Source organism: Electrona antarctica, assembly GCF_951216825.1.
Source record: "Electrona antarctica genome assembly, chromosome: 5".
Taxonomy (NCBI): Eukaryota; Metazoa; Chordata; class Actinopteri; order Myctophiformes; family Myctophidae; genus Electrona; species Electrona antarctica.
Window position 1 is genome coordinate 45221351 of NC_136810.1, and position 20411 is coordinate 45241761.

The following is a 20411-nucleotide window of genomic DNA, read 5'->3' on the forward strand; positions in this document are numbered from 1 at the left end:
CCTTAACCCATTTAGACCTGAGATCGATTCTACAAATGTCTTCTAAATCCTGACAGTTTTCTGAAAAACCCTATGTTTCTATGTCAGTGGTTCTCAAACATTTTCATGTCAAGGACCCCCAAAAAGATATGTAATTGGCCGCCGACCCCATCTGAAAATATGTTGTTCCAGGGACCCCCCCACCCAGAAGCAAAGATTTGAGTTAAAAACGTTCGCTCTGAAAGAATATATATTCAAACATTTGCGCCACATTTTCACGATTTTTCAAAAATAGCAGACCTACATGCTCGTAGCGTGGCACTCGGTGCCACGCTATGAGCTTGTAGATCTGCTATTTTTCAATAGCTAAAGTACAACATAATGCTTAAAGCACCAAAAGGGGTTCCCGCCCTGGGCGTGCAATGCAATTTATGTTGAAGTTTCAGTGTCTGAAACAAAAGGCTGTACATTTCTGAAACAGGAGCGTCGCATCCCTTCAGGCTATGGGATGTTAGTGGCTGCAGTCTTTGTGTTTACAAACTTACAAGTGAGATACAGACTGCAAGCTCAGCATGTTTTCTACTACATGGCTTATTTCTAACCTATAATGTTTTCAGATAGAGTAGATATTATAGCGTGCTGATTAAGTTCACAATAAGTATAAAACTGTCTGGATGTCATCTTGAATGAGATTAAAAACGGAGTAGTTCTGTAATCAAAATCAGCGGTGTTTGGAAGAACGTGCAGCAATGGGAATCAAACTGGTGAATGAAATCAAAATCATTTTTCATTCATGCCTCGACACATCATCACGCAGCTCATTGTTGTTCAAAGGAAGTAATTAAAATTGGCTTTTTATGGACTTTTGATATTTAAAAAAATACACAAAAATTGCAATCTACTGTCAAGTATTCCCATATGATGACCACGAATATTTCACGACGTCTTCAACCGACGAGAAACGTTCTTATCCCTCCCCCCTCCAGGTGACCCACAGTAAGAGCCTGGACACGGGGACGTGTCGGATCTGCAAGATGCCCCTGCAGAGCGAGGAGGAGTTCATCGAGCACTGCCAGATGCACCCCGACCTGCGCAACTCCCTGACGGGCTTCCGCTGCGTGGTCTGCATGCAGACGGTCACCTCCACGCTGGAGCTGAAGATCCACGGCACCTTCCACATGCAGAAGCTCTCGGCAGGCTCCACGCTGGGAGCGACGGGCTGCGGAGGGGGAGCAGCCGGGAACAGAGGAGTAGTAGAAGGAGGAGGAGGCAACGGCTCGGCCTCCTCGTCGCCCAACGGCCTGCTGCAGCAGCACAAGACGTACAAGTGCGCGCTGTGTCTGAAGGAGTTCCGGAACAAAGGGGAGCTGGTGAAGCTGGACGTCAACGGGCTGCCCTACGGCCTCTGTGCCGGCTGCATGAACAGGTAATCTTGCCACTAATTGAAAGGGCGTCTTACCGTTTATCCGCGTTTATCCGTCCGCTTTTGTCCGCCTTCTCCTACCAAACCACTCCGTTTGTACACCTCTCTCCATGCACAACACCTACTGCATGCCTGTCCAGACATAACGCACTACCTTTCATCCATGTTACTGTCATGTACTGTACAAATATTGCTTTTGTGTACCACACTGTTATTGTGCAACAATTTGCTGTGATACAAATTACATCACACTTTCCACATTCACCCACCCCTCCCCTTTTCACTGCGCGCACACACACACACACACACACACACACACACACACACACACACACACACACACACACACACACACACACACACACACACACACACAGGGTGCAGGTATTTGTCCGACGTACTAACAGTCATACAGTCATAGGAGGCCTTTGCTATGTTTCACCAGTTTCAATTGAAACAGGCCTCCCCCCTCAGGGGGGCCTCCGAGCGCCGGCTGACCGTCAGGTGTCAGTCAACCCCCCCGCCACCCTTGGCCTCTCTCTCTCTCTCGCTCACTCGCTGCCTTACTCTCTCCCACAATGTTAAGTTACACTTATTTCCTTGTGCGGCATTGGGATGTAAAGGGGAGACACTCGTGAAGGGACGACAGGATGAGGAGAGGTGGTGTTGTTGCTGCGTAACTGTTGAGAGTAATGGCTGCGTGCGATAACAGTCAAAACTATTGTATCAATACACCTGTATCAACAGAATAATTATGTCATATAGGTATATATGGAGGCCTCATAAATTTGGTCTTAAAACGAGCCTCCAGATTCATAAGGCCGGCCCCTGAATACAGTACTGTACAGCACAATATGGTACAGTATACAGTCTAGTGATAATGATAATGGATTGCATATTTTTATAGCGCTTTTCTATGCACTATGTACGTGCCTACTCAAAGCGCTTCAATGGTCCATTCATTCATACATTGGGAGGTGAAGCCGGCGAACAGTCAACGCCAGCGTCCTCACTTCCCACATTAGCGACTTTAAGCAACGACGGCTACGCCAGTCGGATACGGCAACCGGAAATGGATCAGTGCTCGATACATAAACCTGCTCTCCGTCGCAGCCCTTTCTACTACGGCAGAAGCTACACTTACACATAGTGTCTACAACGCCATGTCATAACCATATTTATTGAAATTATAGCTGTCATACATTTACACCGATTGCTCCATCACCTCTCTTATGCTGTGTAATGTGTTGGCATGCTCTGAATGAAGAAATAACACTAATACCATATACTGTCATATTAACCATGTTTATTAAAACGGTTTTAGAATAACACAGATTGCTCCAGCACCTTCCTCTTTCCACTGCTGATCATGTCCAGCGCATGTAAGAATTAAGCAATATCGGCAAGTTACCTGACGCGTGACGGGGTGTTTTAAAAAAAAAGTGTTTATGTTTGACACATGCTGCATAGACCACCATGGGAACCAATGTCGCCGTCACCGACGGCTGTTTGCTTAACGATTTTGACAGCTACGGCGACGGCGTCATAGCCGCCGTACTTCCACATAGCGTCGCCGTCCTGAAACAGTCGTTGCTTAAAGTCCCTAATCACACACCGATGGTGGCAACCATTGGAGGCAATGCGGAGGTCCTGCCTAAGGACACTTTGACATGTGGTCCCAGGGATCATTTGACGTCCTGCTCTACCTCCTGAGGCACAGCCGCCCCATACTTTATACCGTACTGTATAGCATGCACGGGCAACTGGCGGCCCCACCTTCACTCAATGCGGCCCGCAAGGTTAATATCGGAATACTGATAATAGTATTGTCACGCCTCCATATATGGTCACGCTTTGTGACACGTCACGCCACATCACGCCTCATGACACACTCCATATATGGCTGTCTCCATATGTCGATCTGACAAAAGGGGTTCCCGCCCAAAATGGGTTAACCCTGCAAGACCTGGATATATTTCTACTTCAACCTTTCAGATTGTGTTGTAGGAGTACTTCGATCAATCAATCAATCAATCAATCAATCAATCAATCAATCAATCAATCTAGGGGCACTAACGGCCAGAGCCCCAGCCAGGGACGGGCTGCCACGCCGGGGGAAGCCCAGGGAGAGAAGGCCGTGTCTGGGCTGAGGTGTCCGGAGTGTGGGGTGAAGTTTGAGAGCGTGGAGGACCTGGAGGGCCACGTGCAGACGGACCACCCAGAGATCAGCCCTGAGGGCAATAAGAAGGCCGAGGCCTCGCCTGCACCCAAGGTGAGGAGCGCTGGAGGGAGGGACTTAACCCATTCTGACCTGAGATCAGATTCTAAAAATGTCTTCTACATCCTGACAGTTTACTGAAAAAGCTATGTTTCTATGTCAGTCGTTCTTTGATTTTTCAAAAATAGCAGAACTACAAGCTCGTAGCGCGCCACTCGGTGGCGCGCTATGAGCTTGTAGATCTGCTATTTTTCAATAGCTAAAGCATAACATAATGCTAACTCCAAAAGGGGTTCCCGCCCAAAATGGGTTAAGGCAGTGGTCCCCAAACTTGTTCATGTCAAGGACCCCCAAATTGACACTAATGAGCCCGTCAAATTGACACTAATGAGAGATATGCCAGGGACCCCCCCATAAGAGAAGATTTGTACATCTCTAGAAGTGATTCTCAACCAGTTTAATTTCAAGGACCCCCAGTTTGACCTGCATATTAGTCTACGGACCCCCATTTAATGGCATTTTCTATCTCTGGAACCCCCAATTTATATTGTATGGACCCAGAAGGGTCCATTTTGGTTCCAAACTATCATTTAGCTGGGGACGCCCTGGAACCAAATTGACACTAATGAGCCCGTCAAATTGACACTAATGAGAGATATGCCAGGGACCCCCCCATAAGAGAAGATTTGTACAGCTCTAGAAGTGATTCTCAACCCGTTTAATTTCAAGGACCCCCAGTTTGACCTGCATATTAGTCTACGGACCCCCATTTAATGGCATTTTCTATCTCTGGAACCCCCAATTTATATTGTATGGACCCAGAAGGGTCCATTTTGGTTCCAAACTATCATTTAGCTGGGGACGCCCTGGAACTCCCTCAAGAACCCCTGGAGGTCCCCAGACCCCACTTTGGGGGGGAACCACTGACTTAAGGCCTATTCATACACTTCAATTTGAGGTGATAAGGTGACCACCGCTTCACCACTCCAAACACATCTCTCTGTTTTTACTAACCACCGTTTCAGTGGTCACCTTATCACCTCAAACTGAAGTATGAATAGGATACACGGAAAGAAATGATGTAGAATAAAAGGAATGCTTGCAGTCGTGGAAAAAGTACTCAAATTCCTTACTTTGGTAAAAGTATCAATACTGCAATGCAGAAATACTTTTCAAAGCATTTTGATACATTTTGAAAACCTGAAATAGGATATTCTGCATAATGATTATTTTGGTACTTTTGTACATTTACTCAAGTATAACATTTGAATTCCGCATTGCTGTATTGATACTTTGACTAACGTGACTGATTTGAGTACTTGTTCCATCACTGTGTGTGTGCGTGTGCAGGTGCGTGTGTGTGTGTTCTAAGGCATTGTGGGAGCTGTTCGCTCTACTTGATATTGACAGTCAGGTTCCCTGGGACCTGTGTGTGTGTGTGTGTGTGTGTGTGTGTGTGTGTGTGTGTGTGTGTGTGTGTGTGTGTGTGTGTGTGTGTGTGTGTGTGTGTGTGTGTGTGTGTGTGTGTGTGTGTGTGTGTGTGTGTGTGTGTGTGTGTGTGTGTGTGTGTGTGTGTGTGTGTGTGTGTGTGTGTGTGTGTGTGTGTGTGTGTGTGTGTGTGTGTGCCATGCGTGCGTGCGTGCGCGCATGCACGTGTGAGTGAGACAGAGGATGTTTCCAGGGACTCTGTGTCTTTTTCCTGCACCTTTGTTTCTGTTTAGTCTAACCACACAAGAACCTGTGTGTGTGTGTGTGTGTGTGCGTGCATGTGTGTGTATGTATGTGCACGCTCAGTCTAGCAGGCTGAAGACGGAGAGCTAGTGCTATTCTTTATGTTTGATCGTGTGTGTGTGTGTGTGTGCATGAGCAATTGCTATGTGCCGTGAATGGATAAGAGGAGCCTGCCCTTTATCCATCTCTCTCTGTCTCTGTCTCTGTAGGTGCGTTTCCATAAAGCCGTTTTTATGCGCATTAAGGCTCTTGCGCAAAATCTCCTGGATGGAAACACATCAATATGCGAATAAGTCTCCATTTTTCGCAAAAACACTTTTTCGCTTGGAGGTTGCGGATTTAGGCTTTTTCGAAAAAAGGGAAATGCGCAAATAGTGTATGGAAACACTTGCGGAAAAGGTTTTTAATTAGAAAGCATTGATCCCTTATGAAGTCTGAATCCTCCCGAGTTGATCGGGGCGATCCGATCATTTTGATATCTGGATCGCTACTGTATGGATGCAAGACACACACACACACACACACACACACACACACGTGGACTACGAGTAGCGTAGTAGACTAAACTTTTATATATAGCTGCCGGGTCCCTGCAGGCTATTCGATTTCGAATCCATGAATATCCAATGAATATAAATATATAAGAATAGATGAACCGCGCTTCATCTATTCTTATATATTTATATTCATTGCATAAGATAAGCAACCTAAACGTGTAGGCTATAGTCTATATAGCCGATGAAACAAGTTATCCACAACTGTTTGCAGCTGCAATCCATTTACAGTATAAACGACCAGTATGCTCCAATCGAGTCCCGCGACATATAGGCTACATGTGCCCCGAATATATTAAGACAAGCATTACACAATAAATCGTTCTTTGACTGTAAAGAAAGCCCATCAAATCCCTAAATCAATGGTGTGAACATGGATTAGGACTATACTTTACATGAGCCTCACTTTACTGGCAAAACAGTACCAACTACTGCATATTTAATGAACTTATGTCATATGCGCATTTTATCAGTTTAATGGAAACACCGACAATTCGCTTTTCTTTTTTCGACTTAATGATCATACGCTTCCTTTTTTCGCAAAGGCTTAATGGAACCGCACCTACTGTCTGTATCTCTGTCTGTCTCTCTCTCTGTGTCTGTCTCTGTCTGTCTCTCTCTCTGTCTCTGTCTCTGTGTCTGTATCTCTGTCTGTCTCTCTCTCTGTCTCTGTCTCTGTGTCTGTATCTCTGTCTGTCTCTCTCTCTGTCTCTGTCTCTGTGTCTGTATCTCTGTCTGTCTCTCTCTCTGTCTCTGTCTCTGTGTCTGTCTCTGTCTCTCTGTCTGTCTCTGTCTGTCTCTCTCTCTCTCTCTCTCTCTCTCTCTCTCTCTCTCTCTCTCTCTCTCTGGTATGGATGCATTGCACGATATGACTAATCCACATTTGATTCGACTTTCGATTTTAAGCTCACGATTTGATTCAATATAAAAAACATGTTTAATTTTAATTATTAGGAATTATTATACCCACTTGTTTCTCAATTAAAAAAATGAATAAGAATTATAAATAACAAATGAGAATGTGTAATAATATTTGTATTATTATTATTATGTCTTGAGTGCGACCCGCAGGAGTTATGTGGAAGGGTTGTTGGCTGTCATCTCTTCAGCAGACAGATGTAGAGAGAGCATTCAGCAGACAGATGTAGAGAGAGCATTCCTTCAGCAGACAGATGTAGAGAGAGCATTCATTCAGCAGACAGATGTAGAGAGAGCATTCCTTCAGCCGACAGATGTAGAGAGAGCATTCATTCAGCAGACAGATGTAGAGAGAGCATTCATTCAGCAGACAGATGTAGAGAGAGCATTCCTTCAGCAGACAGATGTAGAGAGAGCATTCCTTCAGCAGACAGATGTAGAGAGAGCATTCCTTCAGCAGACAGATGTAGAGAGAGCATTCAGCAGACAGATGTAGAGAGAGCATTCCTTCAGCAGACAGATGTAGAGAGAGCATTCCTTCAGCAGACAGATGTAGAGAGAGCATTCATTCAGCAGACAGATGTAGAGAGAGCATTCCTTCAGCAGACAGATGTAGAGAGAGCATTCAGCAGACAGATGTAGAGAGAGCATTCCTTCAGCAGACAGATGTAGAGAGAGCATTCCTTCAGCAGACAGATGTAGAGAGAGCATTCCTTCAGCAGACAGATGTAGAGAGAGCATTCCTTCAGCAGACAGATGTAGAGAGAGCATTCCTTCAGCAGACAGATGTAGAGAGAGCATTCCTTCAGCAGACAGATGTAGAGAGAGCATTCCTGCTTCGTAACCAGCAGGAATGCGTGGAATGTAAACACGTAAAGCACGTGGTTTTCCTGCCTGGACGCACACAATGTGTGGGAGTGACTTAATGGAGAATTGCGAAACGGCTTTTGATTTTGGTACATTGTATCGAACGTCATTTTTGGTATATGCCTATACGTATCGAGTATTGTGACATGCAGCCTTAATTGCAAGTATTCTGTCTAACAAACTTCAAGATGACTCTCTCTCTGTGTGTGTGTGTGTGTGTGTGTGTGTGTGTGTGTGTGTGTGTGTGTGTGTGTGTGTGTGTGTGTGTGTGTGTGTGTGTGTGTGTGTGTGTGTGTGTGTGTGTGTGTGTGTGTGTGTGTGTGTGTGTGTGTGTGTGTTTGTGTGTGTGTGTGTGTCCGTCCTACAGAAGAAGACCTACCAGTGTATTAAATGCCAAATGACATTCGAGACGGAAAGAGAAATCCAGATCCACGTCGCCAATCACATGATCGGTGAGTCAGCCTCACAGCGTCCACTAACTGTGTGCGTGCGTGTGTGTCTTGGTTGTAAAGCACACATTCGGTTTCTCTACAGTTTCTCTCCTGCTGTCAATTCTTCCTCACACACACACACACACAGTCACACACCTGCGTGCACGCACACGCACGCAGGTGTGAGACAGAGAGGTGACGAAGAGCTTTTTCTGATACCTATTGTATACTGTGTGTGTGTGCGTGTGTGCGTGTGTGCGTGCGCACGCTCGTGTGCACGAGCATGTGCACGTGTGCGTGTGTGTTGGCCTGGCCAGCTGTTGTGCCATTTACCATGCACCTCCGAGAGCACAGAAAAATTTTCTCAGAATGGCTTTGTTTAAGAGTAGTACAGTACACACACACACACACACACACACACACACACACACACACACACACACACACACACACACATCACACCACACCACACCACACCACACCACACACACACACCACACACACACACACACACACACACACACACACACACACACACACACACACACACACACACACACACACACACACACACACACACACACACAGTCTTCAAATTGTTAAAGAATTAGCATACAAGTTGATACAGAACGTGATATGCTGCCCGAGGCCAATAGGCACGAATCACGTTGGTGTCTGTAAAGACAAGACAATAATTATCATCTCTAGGTTGACTTTGAACTGCATCTTCCTTTCTCTAATGAGTCTCTTCTCTGTCAAGATATTCTAAGTCCGTTGAGCTTTACTATGTTTATCAGCAATCTGGGAACTCATCGGCCAAAATAAAATAGAGGAAAGAACAGCGCCCTCTGCTGTTTGTTTTCTTTTAATTTGCCTCTTGAGGCAGTCCATCCATCCATCTTCAACCGCTTATCCGTAGCCGGGTCGCGGGGCAACAGCTCCACCAGAGAGCTCCAGAGGGAAGGCGGTGCCTCATAGAATGTGGATACCACCATGTTTGGTCCACCCTCATATCAGCCCTCCTCTTCCTGTGGGGCGCCTATGTTGTCATTCCCACTAACAACAACGTTTACACGTTCTGAATGCCCCAGCTGACAGATTCAGTGGCGCAGCATGGAATCTGTTCTTGAGAGGTTAGTTCATCAGTGAGCCATGGAAGATAAACCGTACCATTTGGCAAAGCCAAGCGAATGTCCAGGCCGTGACATTGCGACGTTGAGGATAATTCGACTACTTTGACTCGACCCGTCCCTATTTTAGGGAGGTTGAACATCTTTCAAAGAATACGTATATCTGAAGTTTAAAATACTATTGTCATAATTCCATTATAGTTTATATTTAGTTTGGTGCCTAATCAGAGTGTTTCCGTGTCAGGTCCATTCTGTCTTACAAGGCTTTACAGGAAACAGGCTGACCTGAAATGTAACCGGTGTCACCGGTGTCAGTCGTGTGCGTTTTTTGTCCCAACACGGGCAATTAGTTTTGCAGCGAATGGTCACATGTGTGTGTGTGTGTGTGCGTGTGTGTGTGCGTGCGTGCGTTTAGGTGTTTAGCTAAACTTCCTCTATAGTTTGGAGAGTCTGTGTTCTTTTAAGAGCTTCCCTCGTGACTGTTTTTATTCTGCTCGGTGCTAATTTGCTGCCTTAGCAACCTTGTCGTCATGGAGATTAACGAGGCAGACCTGCGCTGGCGTTCTGGGGAACGAGCGCCTGTCGCTGCGGCGATTTCTCCCCTCGCCTACCCCCCCCCCCCCAGCCCCCTCACCAGACCTGACAGGTGATCCCAGAGTCACTGATGTACCGTGGGCTGCTTTGTGTATGTGTGTGTGTGCGTTGCTCTGAGTTTTCTAGTAATGTCTGGAGACACAGGAGAGAGAGTTGAAACACAAGTACAGCTGGAGTAAGTTTTACTCCACTCCCCCGTGGCGCAGTACTTATGCACGCACACACACACGCGCGTGCACACGTACATACACACACACATGCACGCACGCACGCACGCACGCACGCACGCACGCACGCACGCACGCACGTACGCACGCACGCACGCACGCACGCACGCACGCACGCACGCACGCACGCACGCACGCACGCACGCACGCACGCACGCACGCACGCACGCACGCATGCACGCACGCACGCACGCACACACACACACACACACACACACACACAGAGTAGGGGACACAAAGACTACTTTCTACTTTGTTTTGCCTACTGTTTCTCTTTTTCATTCCTGTCTGTCTCTTCCATTTTCCTAACCTCCCCTTTTATTTGGACTATTTAATAGTCCCCTTGTTCATTCTCTCTCTCTCTCTCTCTCTCTCTCTCTCTCATCCCCTATGGTCTTATCCACATCTCTATGGCTCTCTGATTCCTTCCATGTTGTCCATCCTGAGAGCTTTGCTATATATTGTACTCAATGTTCATCGTCTTCTGATAGATAATGGAGGGCTTATAACATACATCAGGAGAAGACCACATATCGTCATATCTCTCTCCCTCTCTGCGTGACTGAGGAGGCGGTTTTCAGTTAATTAACGTGCTAATCGTGTGAAAAGCAAGCAGAGATTAATTATGAAATTGAGGCAGATTACTTTTAAGCATTTGCCCAGTTCTTACTTCATTACTTATAATTTCCAGCAGAAAAATCCCGCTTTCACACAAAGAAAGGATGACATAATTGAAGCGCGGGTTGACTCTTATAGCACATTCCCTGCGGATCACGCTATTCCCGACCTTTGTTTTATATGTTTTATTCCCTGTCTTTAAGAGATACAGGGGTCACGTGACAAAAAAAAAACATGATTCCTAGGGCTTCTGGGAAATTGAGGCTCATTGCGTACGGTGCGTAGTCCATCTCGCTCTGTTCTGTGTTGTTGTTTCGGATTAGGATTGAGACCAGATTATATAAATGTCTTCTAAATCAGTTTTCTGACAAACCTATGTTTCTATATCAGTGGTTCTCAAACTATTTCATGTCAAGGACCCCAGAAATCATATGCAATCGGCCGCCGACCCCCATCTGAAAATATGGGGGAAAATATAAGATTTTAGTTAAAAACCTTCTCTGTGAAAGCATATATTCGAAGATTTGCACCACAATGTCACGATAAAAAAAATAGCAGATCTATAAGCTCGTAGCTCGAGCTTTTAGACCTGCTATTTTTTAATAGCTAAAGTACAACATAATGCTTAAAACACCAAAAGGGATTCCCGTCCTGAATGGGTTTAATCCATGAAATCACACAGCTTTCATGTTGTATTAATTCTATACATGATGCAGCAGTGTGTGCTGCAATAGGACACTTAATTCTATACATGATGCAGCAGTGTGTGCTGCAATAGGACACTTAATTCTATACATGATGCAGCAGTGTGTGCTGCAATAGGACACTTAATTCTATACATGATGCAGCAGTGTGTACTGCAATAGGACACTTGGCCATGGGTCATGAGTGGTCACCAAAACCCTGGGGAGACTTTTGATTGGCTCAGAGAGCAGAGAGGACGGCGCTTCCTGCTGGTCAATGAGAAGCTGTAATGTGATTGTCGCCATAGACGCTGCCCCCCCGCAGCCCTGCTAATTACCCTGTCAGAGGTGACGAGAGACACGCGGACACAGGCAGGTGTTTGAAGGCACTTTAAAAAATGCATATTCATTCGTTTGACTATAGGACAAAAACTAAATATTACTGAATGTGCTTTATTGTGTCCGAAGGTCGCAGTTAAACTATGAAACCTTAGCGTTTTTGTTACAACATCTATCTCACTCAATCTGTCACTCACAATCCCCATACGGGAATGTCCCCATACAGTATATGGCCACGCATTGTGATATCACGTCTAGTCACGTCTCCAAGACAAGCTATATGGCCATGAACCCTGGCCATGGCCCCTTATCCATACCTGTTTTTCATGGCCGATCTGCCCCAGCAGTACGACCTCCACACTCTGATCTGCCCCAGCAGTACGACCTCCACACTCTGATCTGCCCCAGCAGTACGGCCTCCACACTCTGATCTGCCCCAGCAGTACGACCTCCACACTCTGATCTGCCCCAGCAGTACGACCTCCACACTCTGATCTGCCCCAGCAGTATGACCTCCACACTTTGATCTGCCCCAGCAGTACGACCTCCACACTTTGATCTGCCCCAGCAGTACGACCTCCACACTCTGATCTGCCCCAGCAGTACGACCTCCACACTCTGATCTGCCCCAGCAGGACGACCTCCACACTCTGATCTGCCCCAGCAGTATGACCTCCACACTTTGATCTGCCCCAGCAGTACGACCTCCACACTCTGATCTGCCCCAGCAGTACGACCTCCACACTCTGATCTGCCCCAGCAGTACGACCTCCACACTCTGATCTGCCCCAGCAGTACGGCCTCCACACTCTGATCTGCCCCAGCAGTATGACCTCCACACTCTCACGGAGGAGACTGCCGACGAGCAGCGCCGTCGTCTGGCCAGGGAACGCCAGAGGCGCCGCTGGTGGATGAGTGCACACGCCCATCTTTAGGCCTTGTTGACTAGATTTCGAAGACATTTTGAAGCTCTTGCTTCTGAAATGATCCATTTATTTATATGGAGAAATCCCGTCATTTAACATGCATCTCAATGGGTGACAAGCACAGCTAGCCATGCAGACCTTGGTCTGGCAGCGTGTAGTGGGTGGGCCTAGGCGAAGGGTCCATTGGCCTTGATGTCAGCCTTGGTCCTAAGACAGCCTCCAAGTTAATTAAAACCCTGGGTGGCCGGTGACCTCACAGGGAGTGACAGAGAGACACTCCTGTAGATGTAATAATAGTCAATGAAAGATTTGGAAGGAAGATGACAAAAGAAAGTGTTATTGTTTGAGGTGAAAAATGTATAGTGCTTCTGGAATCCATTGATATTTGAGTCATGTCTTTGAATGTTGGTCGAGCGTGTGTGTGTGTGTGTGTGTGTGTGTGTGCCGCGTGCGTGCGTGTGCGGGCGTGCGCGCGTGCGTGCCTCTTTGTGTAACATGAAAGCCAGATTATATTGTAAAATAAAAAAAAATTCACACGCACGCACACGTGTGGACACTGGGTACAAGCTCAAAACACATCCAGTATTCATTGGTTTCACTTTCTCCTCTTTATGATCGAATCCCTACAGGGAGCCTCTACACACACACACACACACACACACACACACACACACACACACACACACACACACACACACACACACACACACACACACACAGACAAACATGTACGTCGCCTATACGTGTTTATTGTCTGATCTTCAAGACAAAAAAGATAAAAATAACTTGTGTGTGAAATGTGTGCTTGAAATGTGACTGTTTCTGTGGCAACCACACGTGTACGTGCGTACTGCGTAATCAGAGTGTGTAGCCTCCGACATCGCTGAGTGTGCGCGTGGGGGGGGTCGGGGCACAGTGTGGGGGACAGGGAGGAGAGGTGACATGGGGGGCGAGGGGGAGGAGAGAAGCAGGAGGAGAGAGAGAGAGGTGGGGGGGTGGGGGGGGGGGGGGCACATCCTATACTAGCATTTAGTTAATCCATTTAGACCTGACACCAGATTCTACAAATGTCTTCTAAATCATGACAGTTTTCTGAAAAACCCATGTTTCTATATGTGGTCAGTGGTTCTCAAACTATTTCATGTCAAGGACCCCAACAACTGGGAGATATCACATCGGGTATAAACGAAAGCGCCCCGGTATTGTTTTAGCTGACACCAGTCACAAGGAGGTCCTGATTCTGGAGGTGGGTTGTGTGTGTCTTTGATTTGTACATGTCTGTGTGGAGGAGAAGGTAGCCCTGTTTATCCTTAGGTGGAGGAGAAGGTAGCATTTTTAATTGTAATTTGTGGATTCAAATAGTGTTAAACACTAATCATGCACAGAATGCACATGGAGGAGACGGGGATAAATTCTACAAGCAGACCCCCGCACGCACGCACGCACGCACGCACGCACGCACGCACGCACGCACGCACGCACACACGCACGCACGCACGCACGCACACACGCACGCACGCACGCACACTAAATCCTGTGTCCCCTTACAAACCACGTCTGTGTATATCATTGCTGAGCCACATGTAAACATTCATGTAAACATTTATGGAAGGGAACGGATCCTCTGATGTTGATGGAGCTTTAGTACTGGACTGGAGCCAATTGTTCATTTCATGTAGGCCTATGCAAATTATCACTTTATTTCGTTCTTTCTTTCCTCTCTCTCTCTCTCTCTCTCTCTCTCTCTCTCTCTCTGCGTATGCTCCACACTATTCAATTAAATTCAAACAGGCCTTATTTCTGGGCCATGGCTCAGCGGTCCAGGCACCTTGGCTGGTAATCCAGGTACTCCCGATCCTGGCGGCATTTACTGCCTGTCTTCCCCCCCCATCTCTCTCCCCATTTCCTGTCAGCCTACTGTCTGTCCCTCCATAAAAAATATAAAATAAACCGACTGGTAATCCAGTCGCAGTGTGCCGCGGGTTCGACTCCCGAGCCCGACACGGCCTTTACTGCATGTCTTCCCCCATCTCTCTCCCGTTTCCTGTCAGCCTACTGTCTGTGCCTTCAAAAACCAATAAAAGGCGTAAGCCGCAAAAAAAATATATTTAAAATAAATATATATATATATATATATAAAATAAAGGCGAAAGCCACAAAAAAAACATACAGGCCTTATTGGCATGAGAAAACATACATTTACATTGCCAACGCAAGTGTCAAACAGTTGAAAATGGGGACAGTATATACAGTAGGAGGGGGTACAGCATTGTGTAAACAGAGCTGTTATGCAAACTGAGATGTTATACATAGAAAGCGTTTTTTGAAACAAATAGCAGCAATATTTTGCAGTCACTTTGGGACAAATAGCAGCATTTTTTCTCCAGACAATTTAAATACAGATTTAAATACGGGTTTAACGGTAGCAGCTCTGTTTCCATTTTGGGCGGGAACCCCTTTTGGTGTTTTAAGCATTATACTTTAGCTATTGAAAAATAGCAGATCTACAAGCTCATAGCGCGGCACCGAGTGCCGCGCTATGAACTTGTAGGTCTGCTATTTTTGAAAAATCGTGAAAATCTTTGAATATATATTCTTTCAGAGTTTCAGTTTTAACTCAAATCTTTGCTTCTGGGGGGTCCCTGGAACAACATATTTTGGGGGTCGGCGGCCAATTACATATAATTTTTGGGGTCCTTGACATGAAATATTGAGCACCTGCACTGATATAGAAACATGAGGTTTTTCAGAAAAAAAGACATTTTAAAAAGACATTTTTTAAATTTCGACGTCAGGCCTAAATGGGTAGCAGCTCTGTTTCCTTGTGCAGTAGTCAGATTTCAGATGTGTTTAACGGGAGCAGTAGTCCACACCGTCACACCTACAGGGGGTCTTCTGCGGGGTATGCATCTGCACAGCGGAAAACAATAAAGCCAGCAAAACATGGCTCTGTGTGGTCCTGAGAGAGAGACACGCACACACATATACTGTACGCACGCACGCACACACACACACGCTGCAGACAAGGGAACGATAATTATAAGAAGATATACAGACGAGGCGTGTAAATACAGTCCTACAGTAATTAGTATAAGGAGTGACCCTGAAACAGACGTGGATGACACACGGCTTCTGTTAACCCATTTTGGGAGGGAACCCCTTTTGGTGTTTTAAACATTATGTTGTAATTTAGCTATTGAAAAATAGCAGATCTACAAGCTCATAGCGCGCCACCGAGTGGCGCGCTATGAACTTGTAGGTCTGCTATTTTTGAAAAGTCGTTCAAATGTGCCTCAAATCTTTCCGAAAATTGTCATGATTTAGAAAACATTTTTTTTAAATTTCGACGTCAGGCCTGAATGGGTTAATGTGCAGGTTGATGCATTCCTCTAACCTACATGTCTGTTATGGTGGATGTGTGGGTTATACTGTGCGTGCGTGCGTGCGTGCGTGCGTGCGTGCGTGCGTGCGTGCGTGCGTGCGTGCGTGCGTGCGTGCGTGCGTGCGTGCGTGCGTGCGTGCGTGCGTGCGTGCGTGCGTGCGTGAGTGCAGATGCACTTAGGACCAGACTGAGAAGGGACAAGGCAGAGGAGCTTATTCATCTCAATTCAACACCCACATGCGCACACACACACACACACACACACACACACACACACACACACACACACACACCAGTGTAAGGTACTTGCGGCCCATGAAGGCATGTTCTGAGGATGTTCCATGCAGACTCTAATGCCTTGCTAATCACCTCGGTCTAGATCTCACAGCGTGAGCCCTCACATCTCAATCACACACAGTCACACACACACACACACACACACACACACACACACACACACACACGTGCGCACACATACAGACGCGCACACGCAGCATGTTATCTCCCCTCTCCATCAGCTCCAATCAGAGACCAGGCTCCAATTAGCATACTGGATTTAACCTCCCTTTCATCTGATTCTACCACAGTACAACCTTCTCTCTCTCTCTCTCTCTCTCTCTCTCTCTCTCTCTCCCTCTCTCTAAAAACGTGGAGAAATACATTCAACTAAATGTATGAAATGTAATTGAAAGTGAGAATATCCAATAAATATATTTCTATGTACCGAGGTCAGGTTCAGTGCAGGGATACACACACCATGGTTAGTAGTCTTTAAGGTGGTTGTGTTCCATTTGATATCCTTCTGCACAGCAGCTCAAGAATCTTGCTGCTGTGTTTGCACAGTGTTGTTGTTTATTTTGTTGTTGTTGTCATTACTAGTCATGTTTTCAAACTCTCCATGGGTGATTGTAATCTGTGGGAAGTATGTGTCTCTGATGTCTTGGTACAGTGGACAGACGGTTAGGAAACGTAGCTCGGTTACCACTTTGTTTTATGCGCAGTGGGTGCATAGTCTTCTCTCTAAGACAGGTCTTCATACGGCGGCCTTTCTCAATCGCAAGACTGTGCTCTCTCTCTCTCTCTCTCTCTCTCTCTCTCTCTCTCTCTCTCTCTCTCTCTCTCTCTCTCTCTCTCTCTCTCTCCCTCTCTCTCTTTCATTGTAATTTATTCCTCTTCCACAAAGAGTGCTCCCAAAGTGCTCTTTTGCTTCTCTTCTCCAATCTTCTCCTCCATCACCATGTCTACCTCCCATCCGTCTGTCCCTCCCACTCGGTCACTTCAGCATGACGGCGTTACAGTGAAGATTATGACCTGCCCAAATATGTGACCATCTCGTGGACATCACACAACTTACATGGAGGTCTTTAACCCATTTATTTGTGCCACATTTTCACGATTTTTCAAAAATAGCAGACCTACAAGCTCGTATGAGCCTATGAGCTTGTAGATATGCTATTTTTCAATAGCTAAATAATGCTTAGTTAAAACACCAAAACTGGTTCCCGTCCAGAATGGGTTAAATACGTGACCTAAATATCGCGAGGTTAAACTCTGCTAATAAACCAAACCTCAGTGATTCGCGTTCGGACACTGACGTTATGCGACGTCTACGCGATTGTCACATGTTTCAGCAGGTCTCCAATTTCACCGTAACACCGCCATGCATGGCCGAGATTTTGGGTATTGGAATTCGGCTTTATAGGCTGCTGTCTCTCTCTTCCTCCCTCCTGCAAGCTCACGCTCACCTCTCTCCACCTCTCGTTATTACTATCTATTACTAACCCTGCCCCCCCCCCCCTCTCTCTCTCTCTCTCTCTGTCTCTCTCTCTGTCTCTCTCTCTCTCTCTCTCTCTCTCTCTCTCTCTCTCTCTCTCTCTCTCTCTCTCTCTCTCTCTCTCTCTCTCTCTCTCCCTCCCTCCTGCCAGTCACGCTCACCCACCTCTCTCCACCTCTCGTCCTCGCTATCTATTACTAACCCTGCCTTCTCTCCTCCTCCTCCCCTCCCCCCTCCATCCCCACCCGCCTATCGGACGGCCCCCCGTAGAAGAGCCCGCCGCCCGTCGGCAAGGTTTGTCACTACCCTTATGTCTCCGTAGCTTGCAGTGTGAATGGGCAGTGCCATGTTGCTGTCTTGACTGCCTGGCCCACCCTTTCATCTCTGATCAAAACAAAACATAACCCCCGGTTGGTTGATGGATGGATGGACGGATAGATAGATAGATAGATGGATGGATGGATAGATAGATAGATAGATAGATAGATAGATAGATAGATAGATAGATAGATAGATAGATAGATAGATAGATTAGTAGTTAACTCTGATTGTGTCAAAATAGACCAATAAGGTGTTAAATTAACACACAGGATGTTGTTAGGTATAGGTAGGTACAATAGACAGACAGACAGACAGACAGACAGACAGACAGACAGACAGACAGACATTACGCCTTTACATTTCAACTATTACACCACTATTTTTCTGTGTGTAGACAGATGGATATACTGAAATCGACACATACGTGATCCATGAGAAACCTTGTGGAAGAAACAAAATGGCAAAAATGTAAATAGAATAGAATGGCTATATTTGTTAATCAACACAAGGCGCGTCACCTGTGTCGATATAGTACGCAGACTCGCTGTTTATTCCACAGCCGTGCGAACAAACTTTAACTATATACGCAAGTTAAAGGAGACATTGGAACAACAACAACAGTCGTACAATTTCGCTGTAGAGACAGTTGTAGGTCTCAGGAGGACGTATAGAAAGACGGTTGGGTCGTCAGCAAACAACCAGCAGACATTTCCTTTATTTTGTTTACGCCAACCCTCCCACAATACCCCTCACCTCACCTTGCTACCTCGTCCACCCAGACCCCCCCTCCTGCTAGCTGCATGCTTCACACCCCCCCCCCCCCCCCCCCCCGTACACACACACACACACACACACACACACATGACACACATGTGCGCACACATGTGGGATGCCTTGGAGGTATGGAGTGTGTGCTCACCTGGATCTAAGTACTCCCAGTGGACTGTGGTGGCTAATGACGCGTTCCAGTCCATGAGCTTTACTTACCCATTGATGTCGATGAACCCTGATGGCGTTCGCCTAGCCTTTCCCCTTCACACACCGCACGGCACGCACAGAGAGCCACCACACCCTGCAGTGCACACACAGGCTCCCATTGTCTGTTACTTCTGCCTGTTTTCACCAGCATTTCTTAGAAGTACTGGAACTGTATATATGACTAGACAACAACCTTGTCCCCATGTGGAAGGAGCTCTAGCCAAGGGACTGCATTGGTGGAGCTACAGTAAGTTAAAACATTTAGCAATAGCCAGAAAACAAAAAACGTATCTTAGAATGTAGTAATCGAGAATATATATATATTATATATTATTAATTACATCGTATACAGTAGTTCTTTTTTTTCGGCCAGTGGAAATTAGCCGATCTGAAACTTTTTATTTATTTTTTGTATCGACAAACCTTGAGACATCTTGCCAGATCTTCTCTTCCTGGAGCCCCAGCTGGAATAAAATATTTCAGGATAAATTCATAATAAATTTGGGCGTCCTTGGCGTGGAAATGTTTGAGAACCATTGCAGTAGAATCGAGTAAACAGAACGAGAAGTGATTCAAGTGAATCAACCCAAAAACGATGTTTTACCAGCTGCTATGCAATAGCAAGCTAAGTCTATAATCGATGTGCAAGCTAGTCCAGCTGGTTTTGTCCATAGAGTATATATATAATAGAGACTGAACTGGCGCGAAGCTCCGCCCCCCCAGCTATTCATGTCAGTGGAAGTTGCTCAGTGGCGTTTTGAAGCACCCGGAAGACTGCCGGAAGTCCCTCCCAGGACCTCAACTTTGAGGTCCTGAGTGACGTAGGGCAACCGAGCGCTCAACGTTAAAGCCCAGCTGCACGGGGTTTCCCGGTCATGAATCCACGGGTCCGCCTGTAGTCCCTCCTCCTACCACTAGGACCCAGAGCTTCAACGTTGGAAAGTCTGCCTGCCCCCTTGGTTTTGTCATTAGCTGATGTATGTGCGCACCGCAAATATGTCCGGGCGGAAACTAACGACTCAGAAGAACACAATAGTTCCGCCTTAGAGAATTTTGGTTCCTACCTAAATTACTGCGCTGAAACTGACACAGAGGCAGTTATAGCGGACCCCCGCAGATAATCAATGCAGCCATGGTAATTAATTGATTTAATCAATTCTTGTTTTTATTCCAGTCCAGCTATACATTGGTTGGTGAAATCTGGGGTTGGACTGCGAATGCTCTTAGCTTGTTTTCTAGACGTTTAGAGCGTCAGTCCCGCCCCCTTTCATGACGACGACAGGCCCAGGAAATAATTCCCCATTCATTTTTCTCACAG

General features: G+C 46.3%; 1 protein-coding gene across 2 annotated transcripts in view; it reads left to right on the plus strand.

Annotated features, from left to right (window-relative positions):
• znf423 (zinc finger protein 423) overlaps positions 1 to 20411 on the plus strand; it is a 185651-nt gene that overhangs the window by 81324 nt on the left and 83916 nt on the right. For both annotated transcript variants that reach the window (XM_079501668.1, XM_079501669.1), the window contains 3 exons: positions 966 to 1405; positions 3470 to 3674; positions 8058 to 8142. In XM_079501668.1, coding sequence (XP_079357794.1) covers positions 966 to 1405; positions 3470 to 3674; positions 8058 to 8142 — 730 coding nt within the window. The remainder of the gene's footprint in view (positions 1 to 965; positions 1406 to 3469; positions 3675 to 8057; positions 8143 to 20411) is intronic.